This window comes from Petaurus breviceps, unplaced genomic scaffold, assembly GCF_028583685.1.
Source record: "Petaurus breviceps papuanus isolate PSGF00001 unplaced genomic scaffold, PetGlider_PUasm1.0 398, whole genome shotgun sequence".
NCBI classification, from domain to species: Eukaryota; Metazoa; Chordata; class Mammalia; order Diprotodontia; family Petauridae; genus Petaurus; species Petaurus breviceps.
Genome location: NW_027186314.1, coordinates 465782 through 485247, shown reverse-complemented (window position 1 = coordinate 485247; position 19466 = coordinate 465782). Strand labels below are relative to the sequence as shown.

At 49.4% G+C, this 19466-nt stretch overlaps 1 protein-coding gene across 2 annotated transcripts in view; it reads right to left on the bottom strand.

The window, feature by feature from the left end:
* The window catches only part of LOC138170848 (SH3 and multiple ankyrin repeat domains protein 1-like), a 45569-nt gene that overhangs the window by 11835 nt on the left and 14268 nt on the right, over positions 1–19466 (bottom strand). For both annotated transcript variants that reach the window (XM_069100354.1, XM_069100353.1), the window contains exons 8-13: positions 15876–15953; positions 14451–14517; positions 13063–13387; positions 10615–10808; positions 4074–4187; positions 3835–3910 (exon numbers count right to left, since the gene is read on the bottom strand). In XM_069100354.1, coding sequence (XP_068956455.1) covers positions 3835–3910; positions 4074–4187; positions 10615–10808; positions 13063–13387; positions 14451–14517; positions 15876–15953 — 854 coding nt within the window. The remainder of the gene's footprint in view (positions 1–3834; positions 3911–4073; positions 4188–10614; positions 10809–13062; positions 13388–14450; positions 14518–15875; positions 15954–19466) is intronic.

Here is a 19466-nt window from a genome sequence, read left to right as displayed (position 1 = left end):
GGGGGATGAATGGGGTGAAGGGGTTTGCTGGCTCTGGGAGGGGTGAATGGGAAAATGGGGGAACAGAGGGATGGAAGATTGGAGAAGTGTGTGTATGGGGGTTCAATTGGAAGTGGGAAGAAATACTTGGGGAGCTGAATGATATAGAGGGGTTTCAGAAGATAGCAGACAGGGGAGTTGGGACTCTAGAGTAGATCTGTGGGGATAGTGCATAGAGAATCTGGGGTACAGAGCTGGAAAGATAGAGAAGACTATGGAAATGGGTCTGGAATAAAGGTGACACTTGGGTTAAGAAGGCACTGGGCACTGGGGGGAGAGTCTGAAGAGTTTGGGGGAAGCAGGGAAAGTGAGTTGGGGAGAGAGGTCCTGGCAGGGAACTGTAGAGATAGGGGAAAGGGACAAGGTCTAGAGAGATGGAAAGACAAGGAGAAAGTCTGGGAAGAGAGAGAGATAAAGAAGAGAGGTTCTGAAATGGGTCTCATTGGGGCTAGAGAGATGGAGGAGATAAGGGCTAGGGGTTGGAGATTGGGAGATAAGGAGAAACCCAAGAGGGTCTGACTAGAGTGGGGCCTTTTGATGGGGGAAGCTAAGGAGAGGGATGGGGGTGGGGAAAGGGATATGTGGACAATGGTGTCCTGGAATTAGGGGGCATCAGGGAGATGGTTCTCAGGGACCTGGAGAGTCGAGGAAGGACATGGGATTGGAGAGATGGAGAGTAAAGGTAGGGGCCCAGCGTGAAAGGGTTGTAGAGTGTCCCTGAAGTTGGGGGAGGGGTTCTGGAGCAACCAAGGAGGGAGAAGATGGGTTGGAGAGGTGGGAAATTAGGAAGGGGCTGTGGGGCAAGGGTAGAATCCAGTGAAAGTGTTGAGGGAGGAAGATTCAATGAAGAAGGGATTCTGGGAGAGGGGAGGCAAGGGGGTTTGTGGCCCAGAGGGATTGGAGAAAGAGATCCTGGGAAAGGGATCCATCCAATGGGAGGAGGGGGAAAGGGGGTGTTTAGGGGCTCCATTACCTGTAGATATACCAGACGCTGCGCCGCCGGGGCCCCAGGGCCGGCCAGCTGGAGGACAGGGGGGGCGGCTGCGGCAGGGGGGCCCCCCCTTCACCGCTACTGCCACCGGCCGCAGACAAAGCCATCGCCCTGGCCCCGGCCCCGGTCCCGGCCGCCCCCGCGTCCCCCGTGTCCGGGCCCCCAGGCCCCACCTCATGCTGACCCGCGCCGGGGGAGGGAGAGGGCACGACCCCCCCCCCGGGGGGGGCAGGGAGGAAGGGGGTTAGGGAGAGGGAGGCTCACATGCTGGGGGGCGCGGGGTGGGGGTGGGGGGCTGGGTTCAATACCACGGACAGCGCCGGGTTCAGCACCAGGGACAGCGCCGCCGGTTTCAGCACCGCTGACAGAGCGGGAGGCAGGCCGGCAGGCGCCTGGCTTTAACCCCTTGGCATCCTGCGCTGGGCTGCGTAGGGGGGCTGGGAGTGAGGAGGGGGGGAGGGGAGACCTGGAGGGGAACGCAGGGGCCCCCTTGGCGGGAGAAGGGGGAGGGGCGAGAAGGGGGGAGGAGGAGAAGAAGGGGGAGGCACTTCCGGTCTGGGTCCCCCCCCTCCCCCCTCCCCCCGATCCACTTCTCCTCCCTCCAGAGCCCTCCCGCGCAGGTGCAGACTGAGTGAGAGAGGAGAGAGGGACACACAACACAAAACAAACCACACTGCACAAGCAGGGCCAGAGAGAGCATGACCGGAACACAGCAGTGTCTTAGTGAAACCATCAACCGACGCAACATGGTGAGGGCAGAAAGAAAGAGGAGGGGGAGCCCACCACGGACTGGAGGAGGGGAAGAGAGCTCCAAGACAGACTCTCTCTCTGTCTCACTCTCTCTTCTCTCTCTGTCTCTGTCTCTGTCTCTGTCTCTCTCTGTCTCTGTCTCTGTCTCTCTCTCTCTCTCTCTCTCTCTCTCTCTCTCTCTCACACACACACACACACACACACACACACACGTGTGTGCACAAGTGGAAATGATCAGGGAGATGATTCTCAACGGCCAACACCACAGCAGCATGAGGTCGATAGAGAAGCAGGCTCACGAGGCGTGGTGGGAATGTCAGGAGAGAGAGTGAGGAGGGAGACAAGGACAGAGGGAGATAGAAAGAAGAGGGAGGGAGAGGAGGGAAGCAGTGAGTCCCAGAAAGGGGGACAGGAAGAGGGGGGGCAGATAGGAAGAGGCTGGCGAAGAACGGGAAACAGGAAAACCAAGAGAGTCTTCCTAGGGGGTGTAAATAGGTCCAAATGCCTCAGACATAAATACAGGGCAGGATAACCCAATCCCTCTCCCCACATCTTCCTTTTCCCCTCCATTCACCCACAAACCCTTTTCCACTGGCCAGAACACAGACACACAGGTTTGGGACACATTTAATGTAACAGCACCTTCAATGCAGGACCTTCTTGAGTTAGCTCTAAGACACTAAATTGAGCCTCATTCTCCCCTGCAGGCTTCTGTCCTGGGAGCAGAGGTAGCCAAAGCCTCCCAGAGACCCAGATGCAAAGGCATGTAGATGCAAAGAAGCTAGGGATGTAGTAAGACACTCCCAGAAAGCACACGTGGGTACACACATGCACACCCATTCCCTGCAAACACAGACACTCACAGGGATACATATGGGTATACAGATAGATTCAGAAACATACCCATGGAGACACACAGGCATGTATCAAGACACACACACACACACACACACACACACAAATCAAAAGTCATAAGCAGAAACCCAAGGAGAAAACGCACATAAGCAGGGTCACTCACACACCAAGATATAAGGACATGTGGACATCCTCAGAGAAAAATAACTGCCCAAACTCAGGGTCACACACACAGAAACACACTCAAAAAGATACTATTATTAAACGAACACAGTCACTCCCACTAGCACACAAGCATGGACACAGAGAAATAATACTGATCACCAAGACACATGTACCCTATCTTAATCATGTTTGTATGGCTTTGCACATAGTAGGTACTCAATAAATAAACATAGAATAAATGGGTGAGCATACCCACTTGAAAATACATTTTCAGGGAAACATACTCATACTCATATATATCACCAGAAACACACAGGTTCATAAAAGTATACTTGCCTTGGGAACACTCACACACATCTACATGTACATATACACACAGGTCTTTCCCCTTCCAGACCCCTTCCTCCCCAAACCAAGTTCTACCTCTTGCATCTACTAGTTTCAGAAGATCAGTAAGCAGCTGGAGAGAGAAAATAAGCCAGCACATCCTATTACCAGCCCCTTCCTCCCACTTTTGTCCTCAATTCTTCCTGGTCCATGCCCTCGAGGCTGGGACATTTGTCCAATGCACCAGTGTGGGTATAAGCTTAGGGAGTTAGGACATATACTTATTGGTTCCCTCCAGCCCCTGACTCTGGACCATATAGATGGAGAGAGGCCCTGGAAGGTTGGGATGTATTCGTCTCCCACAGCTAATTCTAGACCTATGAAACAGAGTTAGGACTCCCTTCAGAGAAGGAAAAGGGTCTGCATTCAAGGAGAGGCAATTTGGGGGGGGGGGAGTAGATAGTATACTGGATACCATATAGAGGCTTTAGGTTTCAGTCCGAACTCTCATTCTGCTTCTAACTGATAGCTGTGAGATCTTGGGAAGGTCTCTTTGCCTTCTCTGAGTCTCTTCCTCCTCTCCAAAATGAGGAGTTAGGACAAGATGACCTCCAATGAACCTTTCAGATGGAACAATCTATGAATGTATTGGAGAAATGGGGCTCAAAGGTGTTGGAAAGTCGGGGGGGACAGGGAGGACTCCTTACCTGGGGGCGTCGAAGCTGTCGTAAGAGCCCACGGTGTAATGTCGGAAGAGCCTTTTGGCTTTGTCGCTTCGACTTTCTGGATGGGGGGGGGGGAGGTTCGAGGGAGTGACTGAGTGACATCTCCAGGTCACTTCCTTCCTTCCCTTACTCCACCCACAGCCTTCTCTCTCCCCTTGACAGACTTCCCATCAACAGTCCAATCCCCTAACCCCCAACCAAGGAAATGGAGGTCGTGTTACCTTGCTTTCCCTCCTGGGAACGATTAGCCACCTCCTCTAGGCACTCTGAGGGGAACCAGCCAACTCGACCTTTGACTTGGCCTTCCCAGAAGCCTCCTTCCCCGATGCTGAGCACTGGACCAGAGAGCAAGACAGGGAAGCACATTCAGAATCTGTTCATCACCTTCCCACCATCCAACAGCTTTCTTCTATCACCTGCACAGACCTCTACAGCCCCTCCCATAATCAACAAGTCCTTAAACATAAAGTTAGACATGAGATTCTTCTTGTTAGCTGTATTGCAGAAGATTCCTGGGCAGGTGAGGAGTGGATGAGATGACCTCTGAAGTCCCTTCACCTCTGACACTGCATGACTCTATGCAGTAACCCAGTGGGTCAGCCCAAGTTTCTGACCTTCTCTGGTGCTCCAAAGGAGAAGACATGCTCTTCTCCTCTGAAGGTTAATGGTACCCTGCCCCAACCAGGCATCCCTCATTGGTCTCAAAAATGTATTCATAACAAGTTGTTAGGAAATTTATTTACTCTCTCCTTGGGCTCCTTCCTTCCTTCCTTCCTTCCTCTTTCTTTCTTTCTTTCTTTCTTTCTTTCTTTCTTTCTTTCTTTCTAGCTTATACCACCTCTGGGGAGAAAAGATCCTAGATCTGTCTCCCCATCCCTTTATCTCATAGAATGATAAAATTTCAGCATTGGAAGTGACCTCAGAAATCATCTCCACCCTATGCAGGCACCTCCTCGATACCACTCAAGCTGGGAGAGACTTCAGAAGGCGCCTCATTCAAACTATACTAATGTCCCTGAAAAGTGGTCAGTTGGCCATTGGGTGAAGTCTTCTATTGATAGGGCGAGCTCCATCTGCCAAAGCAAATGGCTCTATTTTGGACAGCTCCGAAGGTCATATCAAACCTAAGCCTTCCCTACCACTCTACGCGGTTCCAGTTTGGCCCAAGATGTACAAGTCTGCTCCCTCTTCCTCAAGACAACCAGCCTTTCCTATATTTGAAGATAGTAGCTTTACCCCACACCTTAACATCTTCTCTTTTACAAGTGAAACATCCCCAACTGATTACTAAATCCTTCTATAGCAAGGTTTTGAATCTCTGCTTCCTCATCCCACATACACACACCTCTTCTCACCACTGCTGTTATTTATTTATTTTGGTCAAGGAGTTCTCCTGTGTCTCCCAGCTTGGGCTTTAAGAAGGAAAGAGAATCCTAACTCCTCCTCTCCCATTAGCCTCCCCCACACACAACTGGATGCAATTTTTCACCACCATGAACCCTTAGAGAGGGGCCCAGGAAAACAGAATTTAGGACAAAATGTTTTTTCATGTGCTCAAAATTATTGGCATGAAATTACAAAAAGTCATGTCCAATGAGAAGTAAACTCCATGTTGTTTCACTGGATACTCAAGGTCTCCTTCTCCCTCCCCTTGCCCACCATTATAGAATCCTAGCATCTCAGAGCTGGGAGGGGCCTCAGAGCCTGACTTCCCACACCATATAGACTTTCTCCAAACTGGAAGATAACTCAGAGGTCATGGATGGGAAAGAATTCCTTTGATCACATAACACAGCTAATATTCAATGACTTCATAGGTCATTTTGTGCAAGCTGCCACCCAGGACTGTTGGGAAGGGCTTGGGGGGGCAGTGCCTTGGCTAAATAGGATCTGTGCAAGAATTCACACAATCACCATTCATTCTTCTTCTATAACTAACTTTCAAAAACTCATCCCCCTTCATGTTTCTATTTTCCAGGCTAAGCACCACAAGTTCCTTCAACCAAATTCACCTATTTTATTATCTGCTGGCCTACATCTCTCCATTTTTTCCATAAGAAAAGCACAAGAAACTTGATCAAATGTTTTGCTAAAAGAGAAGCAAACAACATCTATACCACTAAAAAATTTAACTAGGAAACATGCATTTTGAAGTGTTGGTATTTTCCCTGTAGACATTCATTCAATGTAAGTCTGTTAAAGGCCACTCTGGACACAACCCTATGCCAGATGCTGGGGCCACAAAGATGAACAATGATATCCATGTTGCTCTAAAATTGCATATCTTCTCCTGAGGTGGGGAGTAGAGTGGATATGATGGAGCAAATGAGAATTTCACCCGGAGTGCTCAAGGGAAACTTGGAGAGGTTTCACTTGGAGGGGAGATGAGCGAAGGCTTCAAGGTGGCACCCAAGCTGAACCTTGAAGGAAGAGAAGTCTGAAAGGTGGAGACTTCAAATAGTCCTCCTCTGGCATGGCTGATATGTCCTTCCTGTCTCATATTCCACTTCTCTGAATGAGCTCTCATTTGCCAACATCCTTCTTCCAATGTAGCCCCTAGAATTAAACCCAGAACTCTAGACAGGCCGAAAGGGGAAGAGTACGGGGGAGTGATAGAGGCCCCTCATCCACCCCCACCTCCCTTCTGGACACTGCATCTCTTCATGTTGCCTAAGGTCACATTAGGCTGTGCATCTTGGTCCATTATCACACCGGCCTCATGTGGAGCTGCCAGTCTGTGAAGATCTTTGCGTCCTCTTCACACCAACTTGTGCACTTAGGCTGCTACCTTTTGGGATCTAAGGGCAGAATTGGCCATTTCTCCCTGTCCAATTTCATCTTGATACAAGCTATCCAACATTTCAGTCAACATTCCATGTTCTTAGAAAAGGCCAATGGCACCATCTCATGCAGTAGCATCCTGGTCCTCACCTGTTTTTCCAACCTTACCTCTTCCTGTTCTGCTCACACGGCTTTCCCACTATCTGTACACCCCACACCTGAAGATCAGAGAGTGAGCAGGGCCTTCAGAGATGCTCAACCACCTCCTCTCATTTTGGCTGAATCTGAGACTCAGAGTGAACATTCAAGGACTTCCCCAAGGCCACAGGTACCAGAACCAAGACATGAACTTTCTTCTTTCTCCAAATCTGCTTTTCCACTCCCTTCTCATCTCTCATGCTTGCCCCACTGTTGTGTTTCAGCCAGCCTTCTGACTCTACTCCCATGCTCAGCTTATCCCACACAGAACGCCTTCAGGAGTAGTAATAGCATACACTCACTCAATTTCTACAGCACTGTAAAGCTCACTTTTCTTATGACAACTCTGCTGCTACTAGTTTTGCTACGATGTGCAAATATCATTTCTCCCATTTTACAGATTAAGAGACTGAGGCTCAGAGAGCTAAGGTGACTTGCCTGGTGTCACACAAGTAGCAGAAATCTCAAAGGCAGAATTTGAATCCAGATCTCATAGGTCCAAGTTCAGGGCCCTTTAAGGCTTGCAGGTGTCCTAATTTTATAGATGATGAAACAGGCCCAGAGAGGTTAATCAGCTTGCTAAGAAGTGGCATTTGGTGGATTGAACTTTTTTATTCTTTGTTGCCAGCAATGGCTTTCTAGGGAAGATGAAAGTTAGGGAAGGGAGACATTGTAACTGCGGGTGGCAGAGAAACAAGATAGCAAGAAAACACTGGGACAAAACTCTAAGGAGCAGAAAAGGATCCAATCTGCAGTGAAGAGGGAGCTTCAGCCCTTTGTCTCATTTTTTCCATCAATCAAAAGCAATTTTTAAGAAAGTGGCATTGCCAGTTCTGCCACCCAAACACAGCTTATTTCAGCTCCCAGACCAGCCCTCAGCCCTCTCTCCACTGTGCCCCCTGCCTCTCTGCCTCCCTCTCCAAGGAGGAGGAAGAGGAAAATGAACACCTGACGTGAATCTCAGTCTCCAGTACAAAAACACATTGTGTCCATGATCTCATTGGGTTCTCAGAAGAACCCTATGGCATCAGTTGCATGGTGTTATCATGCCTATTTTACAGATGAAGAAGCAGGCACAGAGCAGTCTAAGTAATTCGCACATGGTCACATGGAAAGCTGTGGAGCTGGGATTTGAAACCTGGCTTCTTGGCACCTTCCACAGCCTCAGCTGGCTTCCCCTCCCCCTGTCTCTCAAGTTGTAGCCACTTGGAGAAGGAAATCTTCCTCCACCACCCCAGTCCACAGTGATCTCTCCCTTTGAACTCATATCACTCACTGTACGCTTCTCGAACAATGTCTTCCACGAGTCTCTCTACTGATTCGACAGGGCAGTTAAGTGACAAAGGGGACAGAGCATGGCCTAAAGTGAGGAAAACTCATCTTACTGAGTTCAAATCTGGCCTCAGATACTTCCTAGCTGTGTGACTTTGGGCAAGTCACTTCTCCCTATTTGCCTCTGTTCCTCATCTATAAAACGAGCTGGAAAAGGAAATGGCAAATCATTCCAGTATCTCTGCCAAGAAAACCCCAGATGGGTTCGTGGAGAGACAGACATGGAAAACACAGAAAAAAAATGACTGAACAACAATTAGTTGGTATTGGCCACCATTTTCCTCTAAAATCTGACTCATGTACAGCAATAGTACAGTCTATAATTGGTGTTATTTTCTAACGTTTAATTCTTCCGTGATGAAAAGAGTTGTGATAGAATCTCTGTGGATCCTGCTTCCACCAACAGTACTCACCAGCAGGGCACACCTTATCCATACCATTTCATTAGCTTCCACAGAGGCTGGGCTCAGTGGGTGGAGGAATCCCTCTAATTGTCATACTCAATATCTCAAGGATTGGGAATTGAGGCAAAGGGGTATGTGTCCTCCTTCAGTCAAGGCACCTCTACCCCATCTCCTGTACCTGTCTTCACACAAATCTTCTGTGGAGACTCCTCCCAAATGCAGGAGGCATTCCTTGCTTTATTGAATTATAATCTCCAACTCTTCAGGCATCATTGAAGTCATTAATGTGGGTCTTTTCCCCACTAACAAAGATCCCAAGCCTTCCATGACTTAGCGGACTGTCTCATGAGTTGCTGGAGCCAGTCTTCTGGTAATGGGACTCTCTGAGCTGCTCCTCAGATGATGGATGGGTAGATATGTGGTTCCTGGATCTGTCCTCCTGAAGACTTTCCCCTCAGAAAGAGCCACTAGAATTTGTGCTTCCCTGATTTCACCTTTCAATGCCCCATGCAGTATGCTCCTAGTTTTTAGCAGCAAGAAGCTATATTGAGGAATGCCTCTACTCAGAACAATACTCAAATCCCTCCCATCACTCCCTATTGCCTGAAGAGAAAAGTTCAAATTCCTTAGCCTAGCATTCAGGACTCTCCACAAGTCTACCTTCCCAGCCCTGTCTTGTCCAAATTCCCACCATACACTCCACCCTCCAGCCATACTGGGCCAATTACCATTCCTCAAACACACTTAGCACTTTTCTTCTTTCAGGTCTCAGTTTACCCTGTGCCCTAAATTCCAATGGCTCTCTTTCCCTTCCCTTCACCTACTGAATCTTCATCTCTCCCCTCCTCCAATGTGCCACTTAACACTTTGCTGGCACTTCTCTGGAACACTTATCTGTATTAGTCTGCATCATTCGTGTGTACATACACACCATAGCCCCCATCACACTGTGGCCAAGCCCTGAAGGGTAGAAACAAGGTCACATCTCTTCTAAACTCTGCCTATCCCAGTGTTTGATCAGTGTTGATTGAATTGAATTGGATTGAATTATGGCAGAATGGAGGAGTAGAAAGAAGACTGGATTTGGAGTAGGGAAGCACTGACAGTTATGGCCCTTCTCTGTTTTCTCCTCATCTGTAAAATGGGGGGAGGGTTTTTGCACTCCCTACCTCACACAGTTGATTATAGTCAAAGTTTGCTATTAATATGAGTGGTTTTTGTTATTTGTTTCAACCTATGTATTCACTTTATATATATCCTGCACATCTCTCGTCATCAGTCCCTGCATAGAATGTTGGCTTCTTGAGGGCAGCCTGCCAATTGAGTAGACACTTGAGTGCTTCATCAGTACTGCTGGATTGACTGGGGGCTTCACTCTGCTGATACATGTCCAGTTGGTGACTCCTCAATGGTCTTTCAGAGTGGCTGAAAAATGCCTGCCCCTATGGCCAACCTGATAACAAATTTCTCCTGACAAACTCATCTGGATCTTGGATGACAGACATCCAATTCATCCCTGGACTCAGTTTTTGTGGCCTTCCGAGCTAGCTCAGCCCTGTCGGGACTTGCTTGGCTTTGGTCGTTGAGTTCCAGCTGCCTTGGCATGCTAGCAATACATCAGAGACCCTTCTGTTCTCTTCGGAGAGGCCTCAAGGTCCAGGCTCCATGGGGCTGGTTCATTCAGGTGCCCCACACCACTGATACCTAAAGCTACCTCACTTTGCCCAAATTGCTCCTCCTCTATTTGCTCCTTGGGCAAAACTTCCTACTATGTTATGGGCCTGTTTCTATCTGTCTTGGGGGAGGGGGGTCCTGATGCTAATGAAATCAGATCTCTTTAACATATTATTATATTTTATTTTTGTATTTTTACATATATGTTCTGTCTCCCCAACTAGATCATAAGCTCCTTGAGGGTAGGGTCGTGTCTTATTCATTTATATTCTCCAGGGCCTTACACACAGTAGGCACTCAAGAAACACTAGTGAATTGATTCCACCCCCACACATGCCAATCAATCCCATCCCATCACCCCAACACCAGGTACCTTTGATCTTCTCTCCCTTGCTCAAGGAGATCTCCCCCTCGCCTTGGGCCTGGTATGGCTTCACCGCCATGAAGGAGCGTCCTGGTACTGCTGTGTAGAGCTTCCGTCGCCGTCCCCGGCTTCCCAGGGAGCCCCCAGGGCCCCCGGATCCCCCTGTGCCCCCAGATGGCCCCTCTCTGGGTGTCCCACTGGAGCTGGGATATATATATATATATATATAAAGGAGTGTTGAGGAAAAGGAGATGTCCAGATTAACACCATGGGGTGGGGGTGGGAGTGGAGGGATGAGGGGGGTGAGACTTGGTAATTATTGACTGGAAGGACCTTTGATAGGAACTTAAGAGGAAAGGGAGCCAGAAAGTCAGGGAGGGGTGATTGGGGGCTTCTGGTCTCTCTCCATAGCTACCACCATCCCAAGGCAGTCTTATTGTAGAAATCTCTTCATCCACCAACCTCTCCCTTTTAAATCTGTCTTTCACAGAATATCAGTGTCATTTCCTCACATTCTTACACTCTGGCCATGTCCCTACACTACTCAGAAAATATCCATGGCTCCCTATGGCCTCCAGAAACAAGTCTGGATTTCTTTACTTGATATTTGAAGTCTTCTACAGACTGACCTGACCCTCCCTATTTAGAACTGCAGAACATCAGATCTGAAGGGGCTGGAGATACCAGCCTGCTCCTGTCCAAATCACAGCCATGTCAACTGAAAAACCTTCGACAAGTGGGCAGGCAGTGCCGGCCAATTCTATCACTAGGATGAGTTGGTTTTTTACATTAAACTCAAATTGATCTCCATGAAACTCACTGTTCTTGCTCTCAGCTCTGTCCTCTGAGGAAGCAAAGCAGGGATCAGTCCCTTCCTGCTGATAGCCTTTCAGATAGCAGAGCCCACAGAGCCTGCAGCCCCAGGCCTTTTCTACTTCTGACTCTGTCACCTTCGGCCAATCCTGGTCCAGCACACTTCTAAATTCCTTCTTTCCCTCACACCCACCAAAGCTACCCTCCTCTAGACAGATTGTGAAGGACCTTCCTGAAATGTGCCCTCCAGAAGTGGATGTGGTCCCCTGTCTAGGGGAGGAATCTTCACATGATCACCCCTCATTCAGAGAACTATCTCTGATCCTATGTCCTAAAGTCAAACTTACTTTTGGGGTTCATACCAAGCTTGTAGCCCACTGAGACCCCCAAGCATGTCTTCTTCTGAGATACAGTCTTGCCACACCTCCCTCACTCTGTACTTGTGCTGCTGGCTTGTTGAGTCCCATAAGAATGGCTTTACATTTATTCCTATTAAATTCCATCTTAAAGTCATCAATCTCTTAGCCTCACATTCGAGACAAGATCTTCTTGGATCCTAACTCATTTAACCTATCGGTGCTCCTTCCCAACTCTTGGATAGCTTTACATTTGATAAGCGTGATATCCAAATGTTGATGAGGTCCAAGAAAAGAGACCTATGGCTAGAGAGACCTCCTTAGGTTAACGCTGATCCTCCTAAGTTTCACATCACTCTTCCTTGCCTGGAAGTGCCTCGAGAGCAGGAACTATATTTTATCTTTGTACCTTTCCTGGTGCTGGGCATAGAATTCTAAACACAGTAGGCATTTTAGTGAAATGGATGCTTTGAAGGAGTCCTGGAAAACCAATTTGGACATCTGGGGAATTTGATATGACCATGGCTTCTTGGATAGGGAGGGGAAATTAGGGAATGGAATTGGAGTGATTTAGGGAGTAAATGTGGAAGTTTAGGGATATGAGTTTCTCTAGGGAAGGAAGGGTTTAGGCCCAGGGAACTGGGTTGGGAGAGTTGCGGGTTTCCCTTATCATCCATGAAAAAGGAAGGCATTGGAGTGGGGAAGGAGGCATAAGGAACATTTGAAAGGCCACGAGGAAGAAGAAATTGGGGAAGTCCATGGAGAATAAATATTTATGGAGATCTGGGTCATCTGTGGGTTGGGAGGTAGGACTGATGGGAAATCTAAGGTTTGTCTGACCATCCATGCAGAGGAAGGATGGGGGGTACTGGGGACAGTCATGGGAAAAGAGGGATAGAAAGGTTGGGGTATTCATGAGGAATAGGGTGGAAGAGGGATTTACAAGGGAGTTGGGTGCTTTCCAGGCTGTCCATAGGAAAGAAGAGTATTGAGATCAGGGGAAGGGAGAAGAAGGGTATTGAGAGTAGGAGGAGGAATGAAGATAAGGAATTTCTATAGAGAAAGAGGATGTTGGGAGTGGGAGAAAAGGATTGGGAGGATAAAGATTTCTCTCAATGTTCATGGAGAAAGGGAGTTGGGATGTGGGAAGACTAATGGAGTATTCCTAGCCATCTATGGAACAGAAGGCCAGGAGAGGAGGGATTAGGGTCTTCCTTGGCCATTCATGAGGGAAGAGGCATTGGGAATAAGAAAGAAGGATTTTGGAGATATCAGTAGTTCCCCCTACCTGGGCCGTCCCCGGGGTTGCCTCCTTGCCTCCTCTGGGTGCCTCCCTCGGGAAGGGGAGCGGGCGCGAGCACCCCGAGGGCTGCTGGCACTACGCAGAGTGCCGCTGCTGAGTTTGGTGCCTGGGGTCGAGGGGGTTGTCGGAGCTGGGGCCGCTGGGGCAGGACCAGGGCCAGGAGGCCCAGAGGGAGAAAACACCATCCAATCAGGCAGTGCCATGCTGGTATCGCTGTTAGCTCGGAGCAGCACTGGGGGCACAGTCAGCCCTGTGCCTGGTGGACCCCCCCTCCGACGGGCTGCATACTTGGGGGACTCCTGGAAGGGGACTAGTAGGGTGGGTGAGAGTGGACATGGGGGAGGTGATTGGGGATCAGTGAAGATGGTGGATGGAAGGAGAGATGAGAAAGGGGTAAGGGAAAAGGGAAGAGATAGGAGAAAGATGAAATCGGAGGAAGGAGGAAGGAGAAGAGATGAAAATGGGAAAGGAGGAGATGAAGAAGAGGGAGATCGTGGAGAGGAGATGGAGAGATGTATGAGAAAGAAGCAATAGGGAGAGAAGTGAGGTTGGGAAGATAGAGAAAGGGAAAAGAGGAGAAATGGAGGTGTGAGGATAGAGGGAAGTGGAAATGAAAGGGGAGATAAGAAAGGGGGAGATGGGTAGGTGAAAAGTATGAGGGTGAAAGCAGAGAGGTGGGAGGCAGGTGGAAAAAGAAGAGTAGTGATTGAAAAGGGAGAGATGTGAGAGTGGAGATAGAAAGACGAGGTTGAAAGAGAGATGAAGGAGAAACATGAAGAAGGGAGGTGAAGAGAGATGGGGAAAGAGAAAGAGATGAGAGGAAGGAGAATAAATTAAAGATGGAGAAGTGGAAGAAAGAGATGAGGGAGGCAAAGAAGGATTTGGGGAGATAAGGGAAGAGAGAGAGTTGGAAAGAAATTATAGAGAAGGTATATAGGGATAATGGAAGGGAAGGTGGAGAGTTGTGAAGAGATAAGAGAGGGAAGAGATGAAAGGAGAATCAGAAGGAAAATGGGGAGAAGGAAAGAGAGGGATGATGAGAATGGAAAGAAGGAGATATGGAAAGAGATAAGGGAGGATGGAGGCAGAGATGGGGGGGATGGAGGCAGAGATGGGGGGATGGAGGCAGAGATGGGGAGTTGGAGGCAGAGATGGGGGGTTGGAGGCAGAGATAGGGGAGAGAGGTGAAAAGGTGAGAATGAGCTTGGGCAGGGACCAGCATAGCCCCACACACCTCATAACTCTGTCTCAGCCCTGTATGCCTTGCTCAGCCCACCCCTAAGATCAGGTACTACCAAGTTGCACACGCTCCTCTCTCAAGTCTGCCACATCTCCCTCACCAGCCCCCAACCTCCAGCTCCCACCTCACTCACCCACATCCTGGTCTCGGTGGTTTCGGATAAGCTCCCCCAGCTCAAAGTTGCCAGCTATTACAGCCACCTGGCCCAGATGGGGGCAGAGAAGAGAGGAGGTGACCCCAGGGGCCAGGTAAGAACAGTCATGATAACAAGCCTAATAGCCTGCTCCTCCAAAGCCTGCTAATGAGCCACATTCCCCTAACACTGCCCTCCACACTCTCCCCATAACCCTATGCTCCCTGTCCCCAAGCCCTTCCACATCACATTTTCTAATCATTCCTTGCCCTAAATGCCCCCTCCTGCCCTTACCCCTCTTTCCTATAACTCCTCTCATCTACTTCCCTGACTGTCTTCTCCCCTGCTGCCCTTTGCCCTCCTGGCATTCTGTCCCTTGCTGCCCTTCCCAGCCTACCTAGATATTTTCCGGTGCCTCTTCTATGCTGCTTCTCCCGCCCCTACTTCTTCTTCACTTCCTTTTCTTTCCTTTCCCCCTTTTCTCCACCCTCCCAATTCCTCAGTCCCCCTCTCCACCACCGCCCTTCACACCCTCCCCTCTTTTCTCTCCCTATTCTATCCTTGCCCTCCCTCCTTCCCTGTTCCTTCCATCACTTCTCTCTCTACTTCTCTTCTCACCAAGCTCTCTCCCTCCCTCTTCTAGTTCTCCTTTCCTGCCTCCTGTCTTCCCCTTGCCCCCCTGCTCTCCTTTTCCTCTGCTTTCTCCTGCCACCACTGCCACCTGCAGTCCGGAGGCACTGGCTTGACGCTCCTTGAAGATGATGCTCCTCCTGGCGCTGGGCATTTTCTCAGGCTGTCCCCCGTGCCTACTACTCCTTGGTCCTATCTCTACCTCCTAACTTCCTTCAAGTCTTACGTAAAAGCCCACCTTCTGGAGAAATCTCTCAACCCCCTGTGATGCTAATGTTTTCTCTCTCTGGATTATCTCCAATTTATCTCACACACATCTCATTTGTACAGAGTTGTTTACGTTTGGTTTTTGCCATTGGCTGGGAACTTGACAGTGGCCATCTTTTACCATTCTGTCTCCTTAGCACAATGTCAGGCATATAGTAGGCACTTAATAAATGCTTGTTGACTTACTGACCATGTCCCTATCATCCTTCCCCCTCACTTTCTCCTATCACCCCCTTTTGGCTTTCTTCTCCCTTGTTTTCACTTGCTCTCTCCCCTGTCCTCCCATCATCCCTCTCTCCTCTCCTTTCCCATCTTCCCCATTTTCACCCCTCCTTTTCCAAAGCCCTCTTCCCTCCCTGTCATCCTCTTCTATCTTCCTTGTTGTCCATAGCTCTCTCCCTTTTCTTCCAATTTCCTTTCTCTCCCGTTACTTGAACACCTTCTATTTCCCTTTATCCAACCTTCCTTCCAGTCCTCACCTCTCTACTTCCTCCCCTCCCCACCCTAACCTCTCCAGGGTCTCCTTACCTGGAAAGGTGTCTGTCCATTGTTGTTCTTCACTTCTTTGTTGGCCCCCCGATACAGGAGGATTCGGGCACACGTCTCCTGCAGGCAGGGTTGGGGGGAGAGGTTCAGGGTTAGGGCAGACCAGGGTTGGAGAACAGACCCCAGGCAGATCTGAGGCATCCCAAAGGGATGGTGTGAAGGATGGAAGGGGGGTGGACATGAGAACATCAGAAATGACACATGGGGCTAGGGCAGGGGCTGGGGCTGTTCAAGGTTGAATCTGGTGTGGGATTGAACTTCTCCTGCCAGGAGCCATTCTAGGAACGGCCCCTGACCCCCCAGCACCAGCCTGCTGGTGCTTCCTCTTTCCTAGCTTTACTTCCCCGAACTTTCTCCCATCTAGAATGACCTTCTCACAGACTCACTCGCTCATGCCTCTTCAATCTTTTTTCTTGGTCTGGCTTCTCAGCATATTTCATTCTCTCATGTAACAAACATTTATTGAGACTCAACTGTGCCAGTGCTAAGACCCAGGGAAGAAACAAAAAGATCATTCAGCCCCTAGACTCACCCTCAGGGAGCTTCTACTCCCATGGTGAGGAGTGGGTAGGGATGTCGCAGTGATTCTGTCGGTGAGGGTGAATTTTGCATCACTTGCCTTTCTTTGCTCAGTCTCTTTATCTCTTGTACCTAGCACAGTGTTTGCTTTGTAATAGGCGCTTAATAAAGGGTTGTGCCTGACTGACAGCTCTTCACTAGGAGAGGGGCTAGACTGTAAACTTGAGCTTCTCAGTATTTAGCTGGCCTGGGGGGTTCTCAGACAATAGACTTAAAGTCTACTGCTTCAAGTATAGACAGAAAAATGGCGCTGCACTGGTTGATGCCTGTGTCTCCTGAGGATGGATACTGCCTATAAAAGTCCTGCCCAGAGGCCTCACCATAGACTGTGGGTGATGCTGGGCTCTCAGATCCTTTGCAGGCAGGTTGGCTAGCCTTCAGGTACAGGCTCAGCAATGGACAAGAGCCCAGCCTACATGAGGACAGACAGCTCCTCAGGGGCTCAACTGAGCAGGGAGGGATTTTTCAGCTACCACAACTCATGAAGACCTTTAACTGAGGACAGGAGAGTCCCAAAGTCAGTGCAGGAAGAGCTGATGACAGACAACACACTCAAATCCAACACAAACCCCAGCCTCTCCAGGCCAAAGGAGATGATTTCCATGAATGGGTGGGGCCACATTTGCGGGACTGAGGCTCCTGCTAGAGCTGGACCATCCTCAACACCAATCCTGGTCACAGGTGATGACTGTTTAGCCTGGCAGAGCCTGAGCTCCGTGTCATGCTGAAGAACCCTGTGAGACCTTGCATACATCTACAGAATACTTGGGTTTCAAAAGTCCCATAAGATCATCCAGGTGGTGATGCAGAGTTCACCCTTTACTGACCCACTGCATGGTTTAATGAGTGGTGCAAGTGGCCAGCCTTTTGAGGATGCAAAAAGTGATATAATAACAACATGAATATAGATTTAGAGTAGGAATTATAAGGTGCTAAAAGATCACTTGTGGATGGGGTCACCGGGGCTGGCTTCCTGGAGGAGGCAGCACCCAAACTGAGCCTTGATGGACAATAATAATAGGTCATATAGATAGGGTGCCCCCAAAATCTTGGTGCAAGCTTAATCTTTAATAGCTTAAAACCTCAATGAGACTTCAGGGATGTGCTGCATAGAGCCCTTCCAGGCATGCAAAGCCCTCTCCCTGGTTTCACTTGATTCTCAGAGGGGCATACCATAAATATGCCTGAATGGCATGGGCAGCAGCCCTTTGTTAAATGCCCAGGTAAGGCGTCTGCCCTTAGTTGGTCTCAGGGCAGCAGGAAGCCAAGGGAGGTTTTTGAAGGGTGGCCAGATTCCTCCTTCTTTAAGCAAGTCTAGGAGTGATGTGGAGGATGAATAAAGGGGCATAATGATGGAGATGAGTGGAGTTGTCAGGGACCTTCAGTAGCAGAAGGCAAGAGGACTAAGGAAGGCCCAGGAATGACTGGAATGAGAGAGACTCAGGACATAGTGTGGCATGGGACCAAGTCAAAGAGAACTCTGGGCTTTGGAGAGATGGCTAGCCCCACCATTCAAGGTTCAGCTTAAGAGAGCATCCCATCACTGAATGTCTTCAAGATCAGGCTAGGATCACTGGTCAGGAACACTATTCAAGGAAAGACTACAGACTAAGATGAATGTTGAAATGCGCTGGGGGTGCCATAGCACACAGAGCACTGGGCTTGGAGTCAGGAAGACTCCTCTTCCTGAGTTCAAACCCAGCCTCAGACAATTCATAGCTCTGTGACTCTGGGAAAGTCACTTCATCCTGTTTGCCTCAGTTTCCTCACTGTAAAATGAGTTGGAGAAGGAAATGGCAAACCGGTCCCATATCTCTGCCAAGAAAACCCCAACTGGGGTCATGCAGAGTCAGATAGGCTTGAACAACAAGATGTGTGCAGAGATCCCCAGGGCTTGGAAATCCTATGATTTTGTTTCCCAGTTCCTTGAAGGACCCCTGGACCAAAGGGGCCCCTTCCCCTTTTTAAACTCTGCTATAACTCCTTGTCTGGAACCAGGGGCACACCACAGCATGCCTCAGTTCCCTCCTCTGAATAAAGGAATGGGCTTTGAAAAATCTTGCAGAGTGGGAGAAGTGCCCAAGAAGGCCTAACTGGAAGGAACGTGGAGACGTCACAGGGGGGCGGATTTGGGCTCCTTCTCCACTTCTCCCATCTGTAAAATGAGAGGCTTGGACTGGGGGTTCTCTGAGGACTCTTCCAGCTCTAAATCCTATGACTAAGATTGGAGGCTGGAGACTATTTGGATTTTCACAAAGGCGAAGAGGTGGATTCTTCTAACTTTAGGCTGACAAGCTCCATAGCCAATGTCTGGTCCAATCTTCTCAGATCAAATGATGAGAACGCTGAGAGAGGGATGCGGTTGGTCCCCATGGGATGGTGAAGAGTGAGGCAAGCCAGACCAGGCTTTTTGCAAAGAGGTGATGACTGCTGTCAGCAGAGGAAACTGGGAGAGCAGCACAGCATAGGGCAGACAGAGAGATGTGGGCCCAGGGAACTTGGAATCAGAGCCCTGATGGGTGATTAGCTGATTGGCATCAAGCTGGAGAGACCCATTCAGCAGAATCCCCCAGGCACTTCTTGTCTCATTTTTGTCTATACCTTTATCAAGATTGTAGATGAAAGTATGCATAGCAGGCATATTAGATTTGCCACCAGTGTAATACCACGTAAGGTCATTGATAGAGAGGACAGGAAGGGCCTTCAGCGGCAATCCACTCCACATTGTAACACAGAAAGACACCCCCGCGACACACACACCAGAACAGATGAGCAATGAGTCCATCCTCTGCTCTGTCTCCAGCTCCAGGGAGGGGAGCTCATTGCCTGCAGGGGCCCTTCCCCCTTTGCACAGCTCCAATGAGGGGAGCTCACTGCCTGCAGGGGCCTTGCCCCCTCTGCACAGCTCCAGTGAGGGGAGCTCACTGCCTGCAGGGGCCCTTCCACGTCTGCACAGCTCCAGCTCCAGCTCCAGTGAGGGGAGCTCACTGCCTG